General features: G+C 38.7%; 2 protein-coding genes across 6 annotated transcripts in view; one reads left to right on the forward strand and one right to left on the reverse strand.

The window, feature by feature from the left end:
• INVS (inversin) overlaps positions 1–4,352 on the reverse strand; it is a 143,085-nt gene extending 138,733 nt beyond the window's left edge. For 2 of the 4 annotated variants that reach the window (XM_073227009.1, XM_073227022.1), the window contains exons 1-2: positions 4,136–4,352; positions 1,233–1,362 (exon numbers count right to left, since the gene is read on the reverse strand). In XM_073227009.1, the coding sequence (XP_073083110.1) occupies positions 1,233–1,338 (106 nt within the window). In that variant the 5' untranslated portion in view covers positions 1,339–1,362; positions 4,136–4,352. Of the gene's footprint in view, positions 1–1,232; positions 1,363–4,135 lie in introns of those variants that run through there. The other 2 variants (XM_073227044.1, XM_073227016.1) reach the window with 2 other exon arrangements.
• A 162-nt stretch (positions 4,353–4,514) lies between these two features.
• ERP44 (endoplasmic reticulum protein 44) overlaps positions 4,515–24,005 on the forward strand; it is a 109,923-nt gene continuing 90,432 nt past the window's right edge. For both annotated transcript variants that reach the window (XM_037003933.2, XM_037003938.2), the window contains exon 1: positions 4,515–4,771. In XM_037003933.2, coding sequence (XP_036859828.2) covers positions 4,715–4,771 — 57 coding nt within the window. In that variant the 5' untranslated portion in view covers positions 4,515–4,714. The remainder of the gene's footprint in view (positions 4,772–24,005) is intronic.

Consider the following 24,005-nt stretch of genomic DNA (forward strand, 5'->3'; position numbering starts at 1 on the left):
AGAAGAGAAATCTTTACAGGATATGTGGCAAAATCATTTGTCCTTAAAGATCAATAGGGTTTATTTAGTAGAGAAGGGGGTAAAGTGGTAGAAGGTGGAAAAGATGAGAGGAAACAGATATGTGGAGAAAAGTAAGACAAAATTCATGGCATACTGGGGAACAGGAAACCTAGTGAGAATTAGGGCACATGGGTAGAAGTTCCTGAGAAACTGGAAATGTAGGACAAAAATAAATACTGAAGGAACTGGTGTGGGGTTTCAAGCAATGTGGATGGTATTTTAAAGCCCAAGTTGTCAATCAAGACGCCACTGGTGTGTAAAAAGATTACAAATAATATACATTTTTATTTATTTTCTTTGGGACCAATGAGTTGTGAATAGGTGAATTTGTGGTTTTCAAAATTCTAGAAAATTCTTAATCATTTTGTCCTTGAATACTGTCTCTCTTCTATTCACTTTGTTCTCTCCTTCTAGAATTTCTATACTGCACCTCTCTATATATACATGATAGGGAGAACACTGAACCAATTTCAATCAATTGAATCAATGATAGGGAGAACATTGACTCAATTTAAAATCATTAAAGTTTAAATTATTTGTAAACTTTAGTACTTTGGATATATACTAAATACCAAAGATCATTATCCACTATCTCATTCTAGATCTCTGTTATCACAAAGATGAATTAATTCTCTTGGCACCTTAGAGTATATATCTGGATTCAATACCAAGTACTCAGATATTTTTCACATACTTTTCTCCTAATCCTAATTCATATTCTTAAGTTTCAGGACTTAATTTCTTTTCTGTTCAAGTCCTGGAATAAAACATAATGATAGATATCCATTAAAATGTGTAATTACATTGCAAATTAAAACTAAGATCAATGTACTTCCTTAGGCCAATTTTTTTTTTATTGAGGTAGTGCTGATACACAATTTATATTGGTTTCAAGTATACAACACAGTTACCCATATTATTAAATCCTCACCCCTGCTAGTTACTATCTGTCAGCATAGATGTTACAGACTGGCTATATTCTCTATGGTGTACTACTCTTCCCGTGACCAACTTACATTATGATGGAGAATTTCTGTGCCCCTTTATCCCCCTCACCCTTCCCACCCACCCACTCTATCCCCTACTCCATGGTAACTTCCCTAGCGTCCATGAGTCTACTGCTGCTTTGGACAGTTATTTTTAAAGTTTCTGTATTTATAGGGACTGCTTACCTGTGATGAGTCTATGAAGAGCACCCTTATCTCCATTAATAGCAGCAGCATGAACTTGTGATGCTAACAAGGAACCGGTAAAAAACAAGTTCTCTGACCTATTCATAGTCTTCTCAAAAACTGGAGCAATCTGAAATGATGATTTAAACCATGAGTATATGCAGGAAACATTTCTGAAAGCTGTCTCATCAGTTCTAAGTGGGTATATTATAAATATTTTGCTAGAAATGTTTCACTAGGATTTAAAAAATCTGCAATCTTAGTCCCAGAATTGCTATGATGTGGCAAATCAGGTGACCCTTTGTACAAGTTGCTCATCCTTAAAATGACAGGGTTAAACAATTCTAAGACTTTTCTCAGGGGCTAAGGGGAAAAAAGGGGGCTCAGGATTTAACACTAGCCACAAGTGGCTCAAAAGCTACAGTGATCACTAAATTAATACAGGTAATTTGATTCCACACTATACTAAATATTAGAGTTAATATTGGGAATAAAGGTGATGACCAAGCCATAAAATGTGTATGGTGCGAACTTATGGTCAGGTCAGAATGAACTAGATACAAGTTCTAAGTTCATTAAAGTTCTCTTTCTTTCATGCAGACAAAAGGAGATATTTTTATTTGTTCCCTTCTTATATCCACCAGGGAAATGGACCAAGCTTGAGATATTGATCTTAGGATCTTACTTGAAACACCACATCATTGGCGTTAATCATATTTCATTAAGGAAAATTTTGTTCTGACTGGTAGTCTGATATGGTTTGCTAGAACCTTCTAGAAATGCAGTAGCTGCATAGGAAAATAGAGTTCTCTGTCATAAGAGTGTTTAAGCAGAGGCTGGATTATGTGAGAAATCAATCAAGAATTCAAGCATCTGATGGGAAGGAAAGAAGGGTAGTTGCATCAGTGATCTGGCATTTCTTTTCTAAATATAAGATGCTTTATCAAAATTCCAAAGTTGAGTGCCTACAAGGACCAGGGAGGTAAAAGTGTTAGAAACACAGGGAGTCACAGGGATTTCAGCAAATTGGAGCATACATGGCAATCTAAACAGAGCAGCTGTTAATCAGCTATGTTAATAGCTGCCATTAAGGGTAGGCAAGCTCTCTTCTGATTTCACCAGAAAGACTCACTCCAATGTCTGTGCCTCCCAAAGATCTGGCAGTTTTGTAAGATAAACATCACTACTGATGAGCTAGTTATTACTTGTGCTGGCACTGACAAGGATTATTGGTTCAAGTTCTGCCTTATAGTGAAAGTATTTTAATTTTGGTAAAGGTCAGCTCTTCATGTCTTTATTTTGCTGACAACTTGAGTTAACAGGCTAGCAGAAAATATGGGCATTGTGAGACATTCCTGTCACGTCTGAGCATGTCTGTCATGTCAGAAAAACTACTGTCATATGCAGGATTACACATTAAAGTGACTTTAAAGAAGCTACAAAACAGGAGTTGGGGTAGAAACCCAGTAGAGGAGTCATTAATTGCACTTGGGCTCTAGGCCCAATTCTGTTAATAAGCAGTGTGCCTTAAGCTACTTCAATTCTCTGATTTTCTGCAACATATGAAAAATGAAAAAAGTAGACCACAGTGATTCATTCAACAAGTTGAGTACCAGTTATATGCTAGGCACTCTTCTGAACTTCATTTTAGATGGTCAGTGATCAGAGTTTTATGCACATCAGAATCACACACACACCCATCTCTTCATACCCTTTGAAAAATACACTAAGAATTAGATCTGTTGTGTAACTCAAATAATTCACCCCATAATTCTTGGCACAGTAACAGGTATATGGCTGGTGTTCAGTAAATATTAGCTGGATGAAAAATCATAAGCAGAGTGCTAAGTCTGGAGGGTGAGCAGGATCAAAGTTTAATTTCTTGGAGTAATGGTTTCATACTCATTAAAAAATGTCTGCTCTTTTAAAATTCTCCCTTTCTACCTCTTCTGTCTTTCAGAGATGTGATGAGAATACTGGACTAGGAGAAAGAAGACCTATGCAAGAGTCTTGGCTCTGCTACTACCTAATTTTGTTACCCTGGTAAAGATATTCTCTAGGGTCCTTTTTTAGCTTAAATGTTGTTTTTGTTGTTTTAGCGCTAATGTTTTTTATAAATAATTTTTATAGATGAAAATCAAAACCACTTTGTAATCATAAAGTGCCATAAAATGCAAAAAGTTATCATCATCACTAATTATAAAATAAGACAGTGTTATAAATGCTCTAAAAATTATACTTGTACAAAACCAGTGGTGCTGTAGTCCCAAGCAAAGAACTGTAATTCTGATTAGAACTAAAGGGTTGGTTGGTTGGTAAGTTCTCAGAGATAGTGACATTAGAGATGGCATTCCAGACAGAGGGGTTAAAGCCATTCCAGACAGCAGGAAAGCTGGAGCAAAGGCATGGAGTAGGGAGGTACATTAAAAAAAAGCAGAATGCTTCCGGGTACTAGTAGTGATTGTGTGGCTATCATTTGGGCACATGGACCTGGCTGGGTGTTTGTAGATGAGGCTGGAGCGCTCACTGTTGAGGTTAAGATCCCTCAACTACTTGTAAAGAATTTCGTGATTGTCCTGTAGGAGTGATCCATCATAAGTAACAATCATCTCCCACTGAGCTTTTTCATTTTACAACATGCTTTCCCATCCTATCCCTTATCTACCCCTTATAGGAGCCCCACAGATCATTAGCCGTAAGTTATTGACTCATTCAGCTGACACCCTGAGAGGTGGCTCAGACTTTATAATGCAAGAATTAGCGCAGAAAGAAAAGGCAGCAGGCGAGGAGGTCAGTAATGGAAGATGAGGCCACAGCCCACGCCGGGAGGGCCGTGAGTCCAGGCAGGGGCCAAGGTAGTGCAGATCGGTCGGGGCCTCCCCAGCCAGACCCCTGCTACTCACCCTCGCCTCCTCCAGGACTCACGTCCCGGGGACGGCTCCGGGAGGTACAACCCCCGCTGGGCCGCCCCTCCCGCCGGGACAGTACACTACAACCTGCTGGGACAGACCCCACCGGGCAGAAAGTAGAGCCCCTCTGCAGGCCGCCCGAGGCTCTGGACCGCACCGCCCTCTGGGAATCGTAGTTCCCATCATGATCGCAGAGGAATATCCCCATCCCGCCCACCGCCGCTTATATCCCACAGGGCTCCGCGCTCAGAGGACTCGGCGGACCCGGGCCGAGAGGCTGACGGGAAAGAAGTTCTGGATGCCCGATGACGTACTCAGTGAGAGTGGTGCGGGACTACATTTCCCGACGTGGCCCGAGGGTGGCAGGACCCGGAAGTGAGGGTATGAGAGGCCTCTCTGGAAGTTGTCCCGGGTGTTCGCCGCTGGAGCTCCGGGTCTAGAGGACGAGGTGCCGCCGACGGGAGAATTCTCTGCTGCCGCCGGCTCCCGGAGCCCAGCCCTTTCCTAACTTAACCCAGCCCTGCCCCATCCCAGCCGCCCACGCCTGTCCTAGCCGTGGATCCCAGCGTTACCATGAATCCTGCCGTCTTCCTATCCTTACCCGACCTCGGATGCTCCTTGCTGCTCCTGGTAAGTGAAGGAATGACAGACCCTTGGGAAGAAGCTCGCGTCCTCCCGCCCTCGCCGAGGGGGAACACGGATGCCCCTGTCCCCAGCTTTCCTGTCTTTTCATCTGGGGGCGAGGAGTGCACCCTCCCCCGCTGCATTCACACTTCGCATCGGTCTGTCGGCTTCGCAGGCCCGGGTCCCCGAGACCTGAGGAACCACGGTCCGAGGACAGGATCTGAAAACAGGAGAATTAGCCCTGGGGTGAAGGATACGTGGGAGGGTCCCGGCGAGGAGCTCCCTCTTTCCCTGGCGTATGGAGGTGGTTTCAGTGTCGAGGGCTAATGAACCTGGTGCTAGCCTGATTCGAAAAGACTGGATATAGACCTGCTGTTTCCTCTCACCCCTTCCTTTTGGGAACGGTGTGAGGCCGACAGGTGCTGGGGTCTTGTGAATCTCTAGAGCCTTGAAACGGTGCCCAGGTTGGCAGAGCCCTGTGTTGTGGCTTGATGCGATTGGTTAGGAACCCGGAACCGGAGACTGATTTAGTGTCCCACTGGGGGATAAAGGTTTGAAGGGTAGAGGCTGTGATTACCTGAAAGCCTCAGCTCAAGGACCCCCTCAAAATTTGTTGTACCCTGCTCAGCCTCGAAATTCAAGCAGAGTTCCGAAGTGCTTCTGATTTGATTGTTACCAGGTGTTTTGCATAAATATGAACTCATTCCTGTATCCCCTCATCTGCGCAGCTCATCCCATCTTATAAAGGAATTGTTCCCCAGTCCTTCTTCCTCCAAAGTACTGTACATCTGGAGTGTGCAACCTAAGTAGTGCAGGCTGCAGGTCAGATTGAGACAAAAGTGAAGGACTATGCCATATGGCTAAATGAATTTTAACGAGCTGTTACTATAATACAATATTTGAAAATAATTGTAGATTTTTTAAAAGGCAAATTTAGGATGAACATTCAGTCAAAACACTTTCTTTACAATTTCAGAAGCATATTTGACTCACAGGAAGTCCTTATAGCTGGTTACTGGCAGAAAGAACCGGGTCTTGCAGTGCTTATTCCACCATATCACATTAAAATTTGATTTTTGTGTTTGAGATCATTTTAATTTCTCTCTTCCTGTCCTCCCTTCCTCTTTTCTCTCCCCGTTTTTCTTTGTGATTTGCAAGTCTTTGTGATATTCAAAAGTATTTTACTGTATTTGACCTTTTCGGAGGAAAAACACTATAAAAAAAACTAACGAGAATGTCAAAGTACTTTTGAGAACTAAAAGTTATATATACACATGGTAATATTAAATGATGTCTTATTGTCACTTCTCATACAGCAGTGGGAGACTTCTGTATAGAGGGAATTTTTCTGTCTAGAGCTGTTTCTTCGTAATTATACATGGTGGGTCTGTTCACCTAGAAGTACCAGAATAATACTCAATGCCATCACAGACCACTCTCTCTTTACAGATCCCAGATTACTCATCTTTTCCTTACCCATAATATGCCCTGAATTATAAGTTGTCTTCCAGAAATTACTTTTAGGTCACCAAAAATACAAAGGGCAAAAATCTTAAGACATTAGAAAGAAAAGAAAAGTTGTAATACTGAATAGGAAAACTATACCAGATGCACTTCCCTGGAATGATAGGTTTGGTTGTAGAGCTAACTTTGAGAAGGAGAAATAATTTATTTTGAAATAACTCATTCTTATTACAGAAAACCTACAAATCTTGTTAAGTACAAAAAAGGAATTTTTTTTCCAGTTCTAAAATCCAGTCAACATTTTGAATATTTATTTAAGTAAATGTAGAGGAATAGAAACTTAGAAAACATTTTAGGAAATACCTATAAAGATTAATGGGCTGGAAAATAAAGCCCAGGAAAAGGTTAATAAACCAGAATTACGAGTCAAGCTAGATTCAATTTGAACACAGTGTTTACCAAAGTAGTTTTAATGGTCATATACTAGTTAGCAAATATTTATAAAACATCTGTCTAATCATAACTTGAGTTACCTGGTAATTCTGTCTGATGGAACCTGCTTACTCAGTGTCTCACCTGTCTAAAAATATATCCTTATCTTCCCCGATGTACTTTCTTCCTCCACCCTTTAACTTCCTCTCTCAGACTTAAAGTTATTATTCCCTCCCACATACAGCCATTGAATCTCACAGTTCCCACCTAGCTGAGGTAATCATTTTTTCTTTAAATGATCTGCTCTAAAAAGCTGTGATTTTACTGATATTTTACTACAATAATTTTTTTCAGGCAAACTATACACCTCAGCCCTAAAGAACTAGACTAGTCAGATTTGGTGCTGTTCATAAGATAACGCTGACACATATAGTAGTAGACTTCTGTAGGCAAGTAATTTGTTCCCTGATCGCAGTCAATCAACCAACCAATTAAAAAAAGCAAAGCAAGCCTTTTGGTACATACCACTCTATGCCTAAAAATTCTTCCTGGGTTGGGTGGGTAACTAAACACAAAAGCTCAATGTGATAACTTTTTTCCTGGGCTTGTATATATACATTTAAAGTGAAGATCTTAGAGAATGAGTTCTTTTACTTCATGTTTACCTGAGGAAACACCCCACACCTTTAATATATTTTTTAACTCCACTGAATGTGCAACATGTCTTGGACAGAGTGAGATGGTCTAGATGCACTGATTTTGGATAAATCAGAAAAGAAATTGGAGTCACCTGGCAAATACAATGAGGCCTTAATCCTGATACCTTTCATCTATCTCACTGTATATTTTGTTTCTGTTAGGTTTTGGGTTGATCCATTAGCTGTGTGATTACAACTTTAGTTCTTAACTTTATGTAATCTTTGCCCTCATAACTGTTATTCATATTTTGTGGGTGATTTGAAAGATGGACATGGCAAGATTTTTTGCTAGTATAATGTATGGATTGGGAAATTGCTTCCCAGTTGTGTGTGCTTTTGAGAATTGCTTGAATCAGAGTCAAAGGCACCTGGCCAGCTGTATCGTGGCATCATTTCTTCATTTCACTATGTGACCATTATGTGGTAGCTCATAGAATATAACTTCATTTATCACTCTAATCAAAGAGTTAGTTACTCATTTATTAGCCCTTTTCTGCTTGTATTTCTGAGATGGGTTTATTCGGATTGAAAGTGATCATTTTCCCTGAAATTAATTATTTCTTAGTAATTGTTCTTGTGTTGGTTGTGTACATGAGTTTTGAAAAGGTCAGGTAAGAGAAATAGGACTAAATTGGAGTGATGTTACCTGATACATCCTAAGGCACCTCTTCTGTGGATCAGAGATTTCTAACACTCCCCTTCAGTTGCTATATTGAAGATGTTTTCTTGAATCTCTTGGTAATTATATTTACAGATCATCAGTTGTTACTAGTCCTGGTTACCTTGTGCTTGGACATTAAGGCTGTGCCATTGTTGCTGCTGGTTTGTTGAATATGTGTAGGAAGAAAAGAAAAGTTTCCTTAGGTTAGGAAGCTTAGTAAATCAGAGAGCTAAGTAAACATTTAATTAAAATCTTTACACGTACCTGAAAAATAAGTACGTTCAGTTTTAGGTCAGAGATGTCAGTTTTAGCCATTAGTGCCAGTTAATAAGTACAGATTCCAGTCTTCAAGAAGAGTACTTTTGGAAACGTGTATGTATTTCCGTTTATAACTAGGTGAGTTATTTTATCCTATTGATAGGACTCATCCCAGATTCACGGTTTATAAATCTAGTTGCTTTTTAGAATCACTTGGGGCAGTTTTAATAAAATGATGTCAGGGATCTCTACCACAGCAGTTTTGTCCGTGGGACCTGAACATTGGTTTAAAAAATGTTTTTCTCACATGATTTGTTTTCTCTTTAGGTCTCTCTAAAAGATAAGAATTAAACAGTAAAACCAAATACCATTGTCACTTCTAGAAAAACTAAGAAAAATTCCTTTATATCATCAAATATCTAGTTGATGTTCAGATTTTCCTGTTTCAAAAGTTTTTTAAACAAATGAGTGTTTAACTCAAGAGCCATATAGTGTGCATACATTCCAGTTGACATTCCAGTCATATAGTGTGCATACATCCCGTTTTTTCCCCCTTTTTAGTCTACTGTTGAGGAAACTGGACCCTTTATCCTATAGAATTACCCACATTCTGGATATTGCTGAATATTCCTTTCTACAGGAGTTTTGCCATTTTGTGGTTTTATCTTACTCTGTTATTTCCTATACATCTGTAATTAAATTTACATGGTCTTCACACCAACCCGATACATGATTAGGCTCATTTGTTTCATTTAGCTTTCATTTTTAGTTTCAAAATATTTATCTTCTACTTTATAATTATGTAAAATTTATTGCTTCCAAAACCAAATCTATAAAGCAAAATATTTTTGCATAAGTCTGGCTTCTATCCCTGGTCCTCTACTCATCTCCTTGCTAATAGAAGAAACCTTAACAATTATTTTTCAATTCTTAATTCTTCCTTTTTTAAAAAAATAAACGATCAACTTGTATTTTTGTATGTAATATTTGTTTCCCTCTTGATAAACTAACATATTCATACTTTTCTCTGCCTTTTTTTTTTTTTAGCTTGAAAGTATATCGTAAAGAACAGGACAGAAATATTCCTTATTTGTTTTTCAACTGCTTATTACTTCATGGGGTAGATTTGCCAATCCCTTACTATTGTTCCCATTCATTTGCTGTAACGAAGAATTCTGCAAAGATTAGCATGTGCATACACATTTTTCCTAGTGTATCTTTGAGATAAACTCCTGTAATTGAAGTTGCTAAGGCAGAGGTTAAATGTATATGTAACTTTATAGCTATTGCTAGATAGTGTGAAATTCCTCTGTACAGGAGTTTTGCCGTTCTGTGGTCTCACCAATAGTGTAACAGTTTCCCAAATACTTGTTAATAAAATAGGATGTCAAAAGATGGGGTGTTTGTCAATCTGGGAGGTGAGAAATGGTATCTAAGTGTATTTTAATTGGATTCTCTTTTAATATGAGCATGACTGAGCTTTTTTATGTGCATAGGCCATTTATATTCAAGTTCTTATGTCTTTATTTCCCAAGTTGATTCTATGATGCATCTAAATTGAGAGGCACTGGAACATACCATGCTATCTGAATTCAGTAATATTTCTGATGAGTTAAAACTTCTAAAAGCCTTGGAGAATTTATCTAATTACTGCAGTTATTGAAAACTCTTTCTATACTGAAGACTAAGATTTTTAATAGCTTTATGATAGCTCAACCTATAGATAGATGCACTATAATTTACTTCATCTTTTGTTAAGACATTTAGGTTATTGGTTTTTTTCCAGTGTTTCACAGTTATAAAAATATGTACAGACGATATACATACATCATGTATCCTGGAAATCTCCAAATATAACCTCAGGATACTTCTATAGAATTACATTTCGTGGGTCATGTGGTATATCTCTTGATAATTTCTGATACATTATTATTGCCCATGAAATTGCCCCAGAAAAGTTGTACCAGTGTGTATGAATTTCCACCACTAGTGTGTGAGTATGCCCACTTCCTTACACTCTGATCAGCATTGAGTGTTTTTGTAATCTGGGCCAATTTATTATTGTGTGTTTGTATGTGTTCATGTTATTTGTCCCCTTTTCAGAAAGTTGTTTATTCTTACTCCCCTCCAGTAATTCAGGATAGATGTACTCACAAGATACAGTTTGAGAACAATGGAACATATTAATCCTTTGTCTATTCACTTAGTGTCTTTTCAGGAGGTAGCACAATGCAAAAAGTTTTGGATCTGATATCTGGGCACCTATGTATAAATTCCATCTCTTCCACATACTAAACACCATACCTTGGATAAATCACCTGACTAAACTTTTTAGCCTCTAAAGTAAGCACATTGGACTTGATGATTCACTGATTCTTGATGTAGTATTTTGTTTTTCAAAAAACGTATTCCACTGACTCCCCTAACAATAGTTGTCTTATTTGATTGGATATTTCCTCAACAAATCTGCTAAGTTTAAATAAGTTGCAGCTCTGTGCCTCCTCATTCTGTAACCCAATGTTAGGAAAATAGCATGCTTTGGTCACAGCTTTTCTGATACTGACCTTACCTTTTTGCTATCTGCTATGGAAGAGGAAAATGTAACTGAGACGCACATCATGCTTGCAGGAAATTTATAATTCATTTTGGGAGAGACAATGTGCATGTAAATGACTAGAATTCCAGAAGGAAAATGATAGGTGCCCTCAAGATATTTATAGAAAGGGGTTATAGATCTCGGTGCCCAGAAGTGTGATTGTCCTCGGCATCTGCATCAGCTGGGAGCTTGTCCGGACGTCCTCACACCAAGCCTCCTGAAGCCGTCTGCACTGTAACAGCGGGCTTAGCTGATTCATATATGCCTCTTAAAGTGTGTGAAGTACAACTGTGAAGGACACAAATTACTTCTCAGTGGAAGAATCAGAGAAGTCTTCTTGAGGAAGGATGACCGTAGGCCTTGAAGGGTTAAATTGATGGGTTAGTTTTCAGTCCTGAATGGAATGAATAAAAGGGTTGTGCCTTTCAATATCTTACTAAATCTTTTACATGAGTTAGATATCTGTTGTTTTTGTTTTTTTAAGAAGTCTTTCTGTGTGGCTTGCTGACATGGCCAGAAGATAGAATTAGCCCTAAAGAAGCTGGCAAATCCGTCGGCCAGTTTCCGTTAAGACAGCTCATTATTACCTCAGCTAACATAAAAATCATTGTCTTTAGTGGATTCTAACCAGCTGATTACTCAATTCAGGAGGTGAGGGAAAAGTGCTGCTTTGGAGAGGTCTCTTGTGTAATGCCGTGGATCTCAGGTATGTCCTTGTAAAGACTGAAATAAAATTCAAAGTGCTTTGATTCCTTTGGTGATAATGTGGTCAAGATCTCTGTGATTCTTCCACACTTGTGATTTTTTTCATTATGTAGAACCTTGAGCATTATATTTTAACTCTTAAGTGACTGAGTTTGTAGATATGAACACTACTAATATAATGGAGAAAAGCAATGAAAAAGAAGAAGGACATCAGCTCAGACATTCTAGTAGTAGTTGACCTAAAGGAAAGTGTTGGGTGAATAGTAGAGTATAAAAACTACTTCCATTTCTTCATTAAGATGATCACAGTTTAGTAGTGGGACTTTTGGTAATTGGATTTAAAAGATTTTTTAAAAAGTTCTTTCGTCAAGAATCAGAGGAATTCTTGACTCTAGAAAAAAGGAATTGGAGCCCTTTTTATTTCCCTGGGACTCTACTTTAGTGTCTTGCTCAGTTCATTAGGTGGGAAGAGATAGAAGAACCATGAGTGGATCACATGTGGTAATAATGACTGAAGTGACAGTTGTCTAGAGTTGTGCTATAAATTTAAATTCATTGAAGTTAAATAAAATATAAAATTCCATTCCTCAGTCACAGTAGTCAGACTTCAGGTGCTCAGTAGTCACATGTGGCTAGCGGCTGCTGTATTGAACAATGCAGTATATGGAACATTTGCATTGCAGAAAGTGCTGTCGGATAGTGTTGGCCAGGGCTTTGCTCTTTCTGTTTCAGAAGCAAGAATGAGGAAAATGCCTCAAGTAGCATTTCATAGCTTGTGAGGAACATTGATCTTGCCTGTCGATGGGACAGCAGTAACCTGGAAAATGCCAGTTATCTTAGCAGTGAGCATGGATTTGGCTTTTAGTTGCTTGGTGGTAAATTTGAGGAGTCACCAGAGAATACTAGTTCAAATAGAAAATAAAAGAGTTTGTGTGTTGGTGTTGATCCTTAGTCACAAGGTCACATAGGGCAAGTCACTTTATTTCTTGAGACCTTACTTTTTAACTTGAAAATTGAGTAGCATTGAGTAGACTGGAAGTCTAGTGGGCATTCTGATGGAGTGTGACTGTGACTTTGGGATTTGAAGGCCTGCAATTTGTCTGTGGTCACATCCTTTTTTTGAGGGCTACATCTTTAAAAATACTTTTGGGGAAGTTCTATTGAATAAGAACATGTCTACATATTAGTAAAATTACCTCTAAAAAGATGGCCTGTTGATATGTTTTGCTTCAGATGTTAGAAGAATACCCTTGCCAGGAGCTTAATCTTCTAACTTGATAAACCCATAAATTAACATGCATCTCTTTCTGCTTACTTTAAAATGGCCAGAAATTATACAAGGTCATGAAGATAAACTAATATTTAATATTTAAAGCAGTTTCTAAGAAATTTGAACCAACTCCAAAGTGTGAAGAAAGTATGATCTAGTGATGGAGTAGAGATCATGAATTAGTCTATAAAATAAAATATTAAGTGAAATTAAAATTTCTTGGTCCTTTGGACAAGATACTCATATTTACATGCCTGCTGTTTAGCTGTTCTATTGTATTTAAAGTTCTGGAAAATGTAGGGCAAAATCCCAACTCTTAAGAAATTACTAACACCCCATCGAAGTCTCTTTGCTTAAAGAACAATTTAAAGTATAAGATAAGTATCATGATTGAGAGTTATCCTGGAAGAAGAAATGGGGACATTTTCAGTTCCTTTGACTTTATTACTGTGGTTCTGCCCAAGTACAGTAAAATCTCAGCTAGCTGGTGACAAGCTCTCTCTTATATAATGAGTTCACGTTCTGATCAAGCTAAGAATAAAGAAGAGCTACGCTTTTTTTTTTTCCGTTTGATTTTTTTTTTTTCTGAGAGAGCATGTCTCATATTTATTGATCAAATGGTTGTTAACAACAATAAAATTCAATTTAGGGGGGTCAGTGCTCAATGTACAATCATTAATCCATCTCAAGCCTAATTCTCGTCAGTCTCCAATCTTCTGAAGCATAACGAACAAGTTCTTACATGGTGAACGAATTCTTACATAGTGAATAAATTCTTACATGGTGAACAGTACAAGGGCATTCATCACAGAAACTTTCGGTTTTGATCATGCATTATGACCTATAAACAATCAGGTCAAATATGAATATTCGTTTGATTTTTGTACTTGATTTATATGTTGATCCCACATTTCTCCCTCTATTATTATTATTATTTTTATTTTTAATAAAATGCTGAAGTGGTAGGTAGATGCAAGATAAAGGTAGAAAACATAGTTTAGTGCTGTAAGAGGGCAAATGTAGATGATCAGATGATCAGGTGTGTGCCTATGGACTAAGTATTAATCCAGGCTAGACAAGGGCAGCAAGACATCCACGGATGCAGAAGATTTCTCTCAAAGCAGGGGGGATAAGGTTCTGAGCCTCACCTCTGTTGATCCCCAAATTCTCACCTGATGGCCCCCCTGCGACTGTGCCTGTCTTAGGTTGTTCCTCCCTTGAGGAATCTTACACATCTCTGGCTAACCAGTCATCTTCCGGGGCCATACAGGGAAATGTAAAGATGGTAAGTGAGAGAGAAGCCATATTGTTTGAAAAGGTTAGCTTTTTACTTCTTTGCAGATTTATGCCCTGTGGCTTCTATGCCCAGCACTTGTCTCGAGGTATCTTTACCACCTGGAGGAATTATGATACTCGGTAAATTCGATATGAGGCACGAATTCTATTTAAGGGTTGTAATTAGGAAGGAAGAAGAAAAGCTATAGAGGTAGCATATGGAAGAAAACATGGGAGGATTGATTATTTCTTTGACATATCTTCTTGTAGAGTACCTTAAGTATGTATAGGTTTTAAACTACTAACTAATTTGCACACACATATTAACATAATAGGTATACGGTGACATAAACAGAGCAAATCTATAATTACCATCCATCTCCAGTGAAGCCAAGAAAATCGTTTAGGGACCCTAGGCATTTGTGAAAATTTATCTATGATATGATGGATATTGTCCAACTGTACTTGAACAATCAGACAAATTAAAGCAGCCCATTTCTGGGATCTGTTCACCTCCCATATGTTCTTTTAACCGTAGATAGTCTATAGTCATGAGATTTTGGAGTGCTACAAATTGCACCCCTCCCAACTCCTGGTTGAGTTCCAACAGTACAGATCCGGTCAAATTCGTTGTCTCACTGTATGCACATGCCAGCCTAGACATCTCCCTCCTCATTCCAATGGCAAGTCCAGGAGATGGTGGGCTGGATGCAGCCACAACCGCAGCCTCACCCGGATCCCTGTGGAGGCTTTTTGATGATCATCCCCCGGCACAAGTCCTCCAGAGAGTGCTGATGCCGGAAGCTCCTCCTCTTATCGTATCTTAGTTCATTTTCTGGGTATCCAAGCTAGGCCTTGATCTTCTGCATAGAAACAAACAGACCCTTTGCCCACACTTTGACATGCCCTCTATACCACTGTGCAGAACTCATTGGAGGTCAGCACACAGTAACTGCTTTTTTTTTTTTTTTTTTTATTAAGAGAAAGGAATATTATCAGAAAGGAGTACCTCCATAGCTGATCATCTGACACCCTTTAAGTGATCAACATTAAGGATATTTAAAGCATGCGTTGTTCTTTGATTTAGCAATAGTTTTATCCTATCAAGGAGTAATCCCCCTTTTCTTTCTTTCTTTCTTTCTTTTTTTTTTTTTTTTTAATTTTTAATCTACACTTATATGAAGAATACTATTTTTACTATGCTCTCCCCTATATCAGGTCTCCCCTAACAACCACATTACGGTTACTGTCCATCAGCTTAGCAAAATGTTGTAGAGTCACTACTTGTCCTCTCTGTGTTGTGCAACCCACCCTCCCCTTTCTCCCTCCCCCCCATGCATGCTAATCTTAATACCCCCCTTCTTCTTCCCCCCCCTTATCCCTCCCTGCCCACCCATCCTCCCCAGTTCCTTTCCCTTTGGTACCTGTTAGTCCATTTTTGGGTTCTGTAATTCTGCTGCTGTTTTGTTCCTTCAGTTTTTCCTTTGTTCCTATACTCCTCAGATGAGGGAAATCATTTGGTATTTCTCTTTCTCTGCTTGGCTTATTTCACTGAGCATAATACTCTCCAGCACCATCCATGTTGCTGCAAATGGTTGGATTTTTCTACTTCTTATGGCTGAGTAGTATTCCATTGTGTATATGTACCACATCTTCTTTATCCATTCATCTACCGATGGACATTTAGGTTGCTTCCAATTCTTGGCTATTGTAAATAGTGCTGCGATAAACATAGGGGTGCATCTGTCTTTCTCAAACTTGATTGCTGCGTTCTTAGGGTAAATTCCTAGGAGTGGAATTCCTGGGTCAAATGGTAGGTCTGTTTTGAGCATTTTGATGAACCTCCATACTGCTTTCCACAATGGTTGAACTAATTTACATTCCCACCAGCAGTGTAGGAGGGTTCCCCTTTCTCCACAGCCTCACCAACATTTGTTGTTGTTTGTCTTTTGGATGGCAGCTATCCTTACTGGTGTGAGGTGATACCTCATTGTAGTTTTTTTTTTTTTTTTTTTTTTTTTTTTTACAAACCAAAATTTATTAAACTGTAGAATCTGGACAAGATTATGTTTCTCCCAGAAAAACAGGTTTCACTGTAAAAGTTTAGATAGACGAACGTGTGACCACTTTTGAGAAAAGTTGTAATAGATTTTTTGAGAACCACCAGGTCTTCTTGTTTAATTTATATGCTGTATGTTTTAAAAAAAAAACATGGGGGACTCTCCATATTTTTTTTTTTTTTTTTTTTTTTTTTTTTTTTTTTTTTTTTTGAGAGGGCATCTCTCATATTTATTGATCAAATGGTTGTTAACAACAATAAAATTCAGTATAGGGGGGTCAATGCTCAATGTACAATCATTAATCCATCTCAAGCCTAATTCTCGTCAGTCTCCAATCTTCTGAAGCATAACGAACAAGTTCTTACATGGTGAACGAATTCTTACAGAGTGAATAAATTCTTACATGGTGAACAGTACAAGGGCAGTCATCACAGAAACTTTCGGTTTTGATCATGCAATATGACCTATAAACCATCAGGTCAAATATGAATATTCATTTGATTTTTGTACTTGATTTATATGTTGATCCCACATTTCTCCTATTATTATTATTATTTTTATTTTTAATAAAATGCTGAAGTGGTAGGTAGATGCAAGGTAAAGGTAGAAAACATAGTTTAGTGCTGTAAGAAGGCAAATGTAGATGATCAGATGATCAGGTGTGTGCCTATGGACTAAGTATTAATCCAGGCTAGACAAGGGCAGCAAAACATCCACGGATGCAGAAGATTTCTCTCAAAACAGGGGGGGTGAGGTTCTGAGCCTCACCTCTGTTGATCCCCGAATTCTCACCTGATGGCCCCCCTGCGACTGTGCCTGTCTTAGGTTGTTCCTCCCTTGAGGAATCTTACCCGTCTCTGGCTAACCAGTCATCTTCCGGGGCCATACAGGGAAATGTAAAGTTGGTAAGTGAGAGAGAAGCCATATTGTTTGCAAAGGTTAGCTTTTTACTTCTTTGCAGATTTATGCCCTGTGGCTTCTATGCCCAGCACTTGTCTCAAGGTATCTTTACCACCTGGAGGAATTATGATACTCGGTAAATTCGATATGAGGCACGAATTCTATTTAAAGTTTGTAATTAGGAAGGAAGAAGAAAAGCTATAGATGTAGCATATGAAGGAAACTTGGGAGGATTGATTATTTCTTTGACATATCTTCTTGTATAGTACCTTAAGTATGTATAGGTTTTAAACTACTAACTAATTTGCACACACATATTGACATAATAGGAATACGGTGACATAAACAAAGCAAATCTATAATTACCAGCCATCTCCAGTGAAGCCAAGAAAACCATTTAGGCACCCTAGGCATTTGTGAAAATTTATCTATGATATGATGGATATTTTCCAACTGTACTTGAACCATTAGACAAATTAAAGCAGCCCATTTCTGGGATCTGTTCACATCCCATATGTTCTTTTAACCATAGATAGTCTATAGTCATGAGATTTTGGGGTGCTACAACTTGCACCCCTCCCAACTCCTGGTTGAGTTCCAACAGACAGATCCGGTCAAATTCGTTGTCTCACTGTATGCACATGCCAGCCTAGACATCTCCCTCCTCCTTCTCATGGCAAGTCCAGGAGATGGTGGGCTGGATGCAGCCACAACCGCAGCATCGTCCGGATCCCTGTGGAGGCTTTTTGATGATCATCCCCCGGCACGAGTCCTCCAGAGAGTGCTGATGCCGGAAGCTCCTCCTCATATCGTATCTTAGTTCATTTTCTGGGTATCCAAGCTAGGCCTTGATCTTCTGCGTAGAAACAAACAGACCCTTTGCCCACACTTTGACGTGCCCTCTATACCACTGTGCAGAACTCATTGGAGGTCAGCACACAGTAACTGCTTTTTTTTTTTTTTTTTTTTTAATTAAGAGAAAGGAATATTATCAGAAAAGAGTACCTCCATAGCTGATCATCTGACACCCTTTAAGTGATCAACATTAAGGATATTTAAAGCATGCGTTGATCTTTGATTTACCAATAGTTTTATCCTGTTAAGGAGTAATCCCCCTTTTCTTTCTTTCTTTCTTTTTTTTTTTTTTTTTAATTTTTAATCTACACTTACCTGAAGAATACTATGTTTACTATGCTCTCCCCTATATCAGGTCCCCCCTAACAACCACATTACGGTTACTGTCCATCAGCTTAGCAAAATGTTGTAGAGTCACTACTTGTCCTCTCTGTGTTGTGCAGCCCACCCTCCCCTTTCTCCCTCTCCCCCATGCATGCTAATCTTAATACCCCCCTTCTTCTTCCCCCCCCTTATCCCTCCCTGCCCACCCATCCTCCCCAGTTCCTTTCCCTTTGGTACCTGTTAGTCCATTTTTGGGTTCTGTAATTCTGCTGCTGTTTTGTTCCTTCAGTTTTTCCTTTGTTCCTATACTCCTCAGATGAGGGAAATCATTTGGTATTTCTCTTTCTCTGCTTGGCTTATTTCACTGAGCATAATACTCTCCAGCACCATCCATGTTGCTGCAAATGGTTGGATTTTTCTACTTCTTATGGCTGAGTAGTATTCCATTGTGTATATGTACCACATCTTCTTTATCCATTCATCTACCGATGGACATTTAGGTTGCTTCCAATTCTTGGCTATTGTAAATAGTGCTGCGATAAACATAGGGGTGCATCTGTCTTTCTCAAACTTGATTGCTGCGTTCTTAGGGTAAATTCCTAGGAGTGGAATTCCTGGGTCAAATGGTAGGTCTGTTTTGAGCATTTTGATGAACCTCCATACTGCTTTCCACAATGGTTGAACTAATTTACATTCCCACCAGCAGTGTAGGAGGGTTCCCCTTTCTCCACAGCCTCACCAACATTTGTTGTTGTTTGTCTTTTGGATGGCAGCTATCCTTACTGGTGTGAGGTGATACCTCATTGTAGTTTTAATTTGCATTTCTCTGATAATTAGCGATGTGGAGCATCTTTTCATGTGTCTGTTGGCCATCTGTATTTCTTTTTTAGAGAACTGTCTGTTCAGTTCCTCTGCCCAATTTTTAATTGGGTTATTTGTTTTTGTTTGTTGAGGCGTGTGAGCTCTTTATATATTCTGGACGTTAAGCCTTTATCGGATCTGTCATTTTCAAATATATTCTCCCATACTGTAGGGTTCCTTTTTGTTCTATTGATAGTGTCTTTTGCTGTACAGAAGCTTTTCAGCTTAATGTAGTCCCACTTGCTCATTTTTGCTGTTGTTTCCTTGCCCGGGGAGATATGTTCAAGAAGAGGTCACTCATGTTTATGTCTAAGAGGTTTTTGCCTTGGTTTTTTCCAAGAGTTTAATGGTTTCATGACTTACATTCAGGTCTTTGATCCATTTTGAGTTTACCTTTGTATATGGGGGTAGACAATGGTCCAGTTTCATTCTCCTACATATAGCTGTCCAGTTTTGCCAGCACCATCTGTTGAAGAGACTGTCATTTTGCCATTGTATGTCCATGGCTCCTTTATCAAATATTAATTGACCATATATGTTTGGGTTAATTTCTGGAGTCTCTAATCTGTTCCACTGGTCTGTGGCTCTGTTCTTGTGCCAGTACCAAATTGTCTTGATTACTATGGCTTTGTAGTAGAGCTTGAAGTTGGGGAGTGAGATCCCCCCTACTTTATTCTTCTTTTTCAGGATTGCTTTGGCTATTCGGGGTCTTTGGTGTTTCATATGAATTTTTGAATTATTTGTTCCAATTCATTGAAGAATGTTGCTGATAATTTGAGATGGATTGCATCAAATCTGTATATTGCTTTGGGCAGGATGGCCATTTTGACGATATTAATTCTTCCTAGCCATGAGCATGGGATGAGTTTCCATTTATTAGTGTCCCCTTTAATTTCTCTTAAGAGTGACTTGTAGTTTTCAGAGTATAAGTCTTTTACTTGTTTGGTTAGGTTTAATCCTAGGTATTTTATTCTTTATGATGCAGTGGTGAATGGAATTGTTTTCCTGATTTCTCTTTCTATTGATTCATTGTTAGTGTATAGGAAAGCTACAGATTTCTGTGTGTTAATCTTGTATCCTGCAACTTTGCTGTATTCCGATATCAGTTCTAGCAGTTTTGGAGTGGAGTGTTTAGGGTTTTTTATGTACAGTATCATGTCATCTGCAAATAGTGACAGTTTAACTTCTTCTTTACCAATCTGGATTCCTTGTATTTCTTTGTTTTGTCTGATTGCCGTGGCTAGGACCTCGAGTACTATGTTAAATAACAGTGGGGAGAGTTGGCATCCCTGTCTGGTTCCCGATCTCAGAGGAAATGCTTTCAGCTTCTCACTGTTCAGTATAATGCTGGCTGTGGGTTTATCATATATGGCCTTTATTATGTTGAGGTACTTGCCCTCTATTCCCATTTTGGTGAGAGTTTTTATCATGAATGAATGTTGAATTTTGTCAAATGCTTTTTCAGCATCTATGGAGATGATCATGTTGTTTTTGTCTTTCTTTTTGTTGATGTGGTGGATGATGTTGATGGATTTTCGAATGTTGTACCATCCTTGCATCCCTGGGATGAACCCCACTTGGTCATGGTGTATGATCCTATACTGTTGAATTCTGTTTGCTAATATTTTATTGAGTATTTTTGCATCTACATTCATCAGCGATATTGGTCTGTAATTTTCTTTTTTGGTGGGGTCTTTGCCTGGTTTTGGTATTAGGGTGATGTTGGCTTCATAGAATGAGTTTGGGAGTATTCCCTCTTCTTCTATTTTTTGGAACACTTTAAGGAGAATGGGTGTTATGTCTTCTCTGTGTGTCTGATAAAATTCCGAGGTAAATCCGTCCGGCCCCGGCGTTTTGTTCTTGGGTAGTTTTTTGATTACCATTTCAATTTCTTTGCTCGTAATTGGTTTGTTTAACTTTTGTGTTTCTTCCTTGGTCAGTCTTGGGAGGTTGTATTTTTCTAGGAAGTTGTCCATTTCTTCTAGGTTTTCCAGCTTGTTGGCATATAGGTTTTCATAGTAGTCTTTAATAATTCTTTGTATTTCTGTGGGGTCTGTCGTGATTTTTCCATTCTCATTTCTGATTATGTTGATTTGTGTTGATTCTCTTTTTCTCTTAATAAGTTGGGCTAGAGGCTTACCTATTTTATTTATTTTCTCGAAGAACCAGCTCTTGGTTTCATTGATTTTTGTATTGTTTTATTCTTCTCAATTTTGTTTATTTCTTCTCTGATCTTTATTATGTCCCTCCTTCTGCTTACTTTAGGCCTCATTTGTTCTTCTTTTTCCAGTTTCGATAATTGTGATGTTAGACTATTCATTTGGGATTGTTCTTCCTTCTTCAAGTGTGCCTGGATTGCTATATACTTTCCTCTTAAGACTACTTTCGCTGCGTCCCACAAAAGTTGGGGCTTAGTGTTGTTGTTGTCATTTGTTTCTATATATTCCTTGATCTCTATTTTGATTTGTTCATTGATCCATTGATTATTTAGTAGCATGTTGTTAAGCCTCCATGTGTTTGTGAGCCTTTTTGTTTTCTTTGTAGAATTTATTTCTACTTTTATACCTTTGTGGTCTGAAAAATTGGTTGGTAGAATTTCAATATTTTGGAATTTACTGAGGCTCTTTTTGTGAGCTAGTATGTGGTCTATTCTGGAGAATGTTCCATGTGCACTTGAGAAGAATGTATATCCTGTTGCTTTTGGATGTAGAGTTCTATAGATGTCTGTTAGGTCCATCTGTTCTAGTGTGTTGTTCAGTGCCTGTGTGTCCTTACTTATTTTCTGCCCGGTGGATCTATCCTTTGGGGTGAGTGGTGTGTTGAAGTCTCCTACAATGAATGCATTGCAGTCTATTTCCCTCTTTCGTTCTGTTAGTATTTGTTTCACAAATGCTGGTGCTCCTGTATTGGGTGCATATATATTTAGAATGGTTATATCCTCCTGTTGGACTGAGCCCTTTATCATTATGTAGTGTCCTTCTTTATCTCTTGTTACTTTCTTTGTTTTGAAGTCTATTTTGTCTGATATTAGTACTGCAACCCCTGCTTTCTTCTCACTGTTGTTTGCCTGAAATATGTTTTTCCATCCCTTGACTTTTAGTCTATGCTTATCTTTGGGTTTAAGGTGAGTTTCTTGTAAGCAGCATATAGATGGGTCTTGCTTTTTTATCCATTCTATTACTCTATGTCTTTTGATTGGTGCATTAAGTCCATTTACATGTAGGGTGACTACTAAGAGATATGTACTTATTGCCATTGCAGGCTTTAGATTCGTGGTTACCAAAGGTTCAAGGTTAGCTTCTTTAGTATCTTACTGCCTAACTTAGCTCGCTTATTGAGCTGTTATATACACTGTCTGGAGATTCTTTTCTTCTCTCCCTTCTTATTCCTCCTACTCCATTCTTCATATGTTGTGTGTTTTGTTCTGTGCTCTTTTTAGGAGTGCTCCCATCTAGAGCAGTCCCTGTAGGATGCCCTGTAGAGGTGGTTTGTGGGAAGCAAATTCCCTCAGCTTTTGCTTGTCTGGGAATTGTTTAATCCCGCCATCATATTTAAATGATAGTCGTGCTGGATACAGTATCCTTTGTTCAAGGCCCTTCTGTTTCATTGCATTAAGTATATCATGCCATTCTCTTCTGTCCTGTAGGGTTTCTGTCGAGAAGTCTGATGTTCGCCTGATGGGTTTTCCTTTATAGGTGACCTTTTTCTCTCTAGCTGCCTTTAAAACTCTTTCCTTGTCCTTGATCCTTGCCATTTTAATTACGATGTGTCTTGGTGTTGTCCTCCTTGGATCCTTTCTGTGGGGGTTCTGTGTAATTCCATGGTCTGTTCGATTATTTCCTCCCCCAGTTTGGGGAAGTTTTCAGCAATAATTTCTTCAAAGAGACTTTCTATCCCTTTTCCTCTTTCTTCTTCTTCTGGTATCCCTGTAATAAGAATATTATTCCTTTTGGCTTGGTCACATAGTTCTCTTAGTGTTGTTTCATTCCTGGAGATCCTTTTCTCTCTCTCTATGTCAGCTTCTATACGTTCCTGTTCTCTGGCTTCTATTCCTTCAATGGCCTCTTGCATCTTATCCATTCTGCTTATAAATCCTTCCAGGGATTGTTTCACTTCTGTGATCTCCTTCCTGACATCTGTGATCTCCTTCTGGACTTCATCTCACTGCTCTTGCATTTTTCTCTGCATCTCATCCCATTGCTCTTGCATTTGTCTCTGCATCTCTGTCAGCATGTTCATGATTTTTATTTTGAATTCTTTTTCAGGAGGACTTGTTAGGTCTGTCTCCTTCTCAGGTGTTGTCTCTGTGATCTTTGTCTGCCTGTAGTTTTGCCTTTTCATGGTGATAGAGATAGTTTGCAGAGCTGGTACAAGTGACCGCTGGAAGAGCTTCTCTTCTTGTTGGTTTGTGGCCTTCCTCTCCCCCTTCGCAAGGCACTGGGTTCTTGCAGGTGTGGATGTGGTCTGGATGTTGTCCTGTGTCCTGTGGTCTCTATTTTAGGAAGATTTTTCTTTGTTATATTTTCATAGCTCTATGTGTTTTTGGGAGGAGATTTCCACTGCTCTTCTCACGCCGCCATCCTGGCTCTGCTCTCTTTTTTTTTTGTAATCAAAATAATTTCTTAGAAAACAGCTACTCAAACAGCTGGCTCATTCCTCAAGCTTTCTAGATAGCACTGGTTTTTACTATAAGAGGATGGTGCTTCTCCTAGGAAGTCTTGTGATCTCACTATTAACAAAAGTACCTCAGTGTGGCAAAATTACTTAGTTCTTTCTTAGTTTAATCCAAAAAGGAACAGAGACCCTAATTTTCCTTTAGAACTAATGAAAAATGTACTGCATTTTAAAGCATGCCCTACTTATTTGTTTCAGAAATAGTCC

This window comes from Manis javanica, chromosome 2 (genome assembly GCF_040802235.1).
Source record: "Manis javanica isolate MJ-LG chromosome 2, MJ_LKY, whole genome shotgun sequence".
Taxonomy (NCBI): Eukaryota; Metazoa; Chordata; class Mammalia; order Pholidota; family Manidae; genus Manis; species Manis javanica.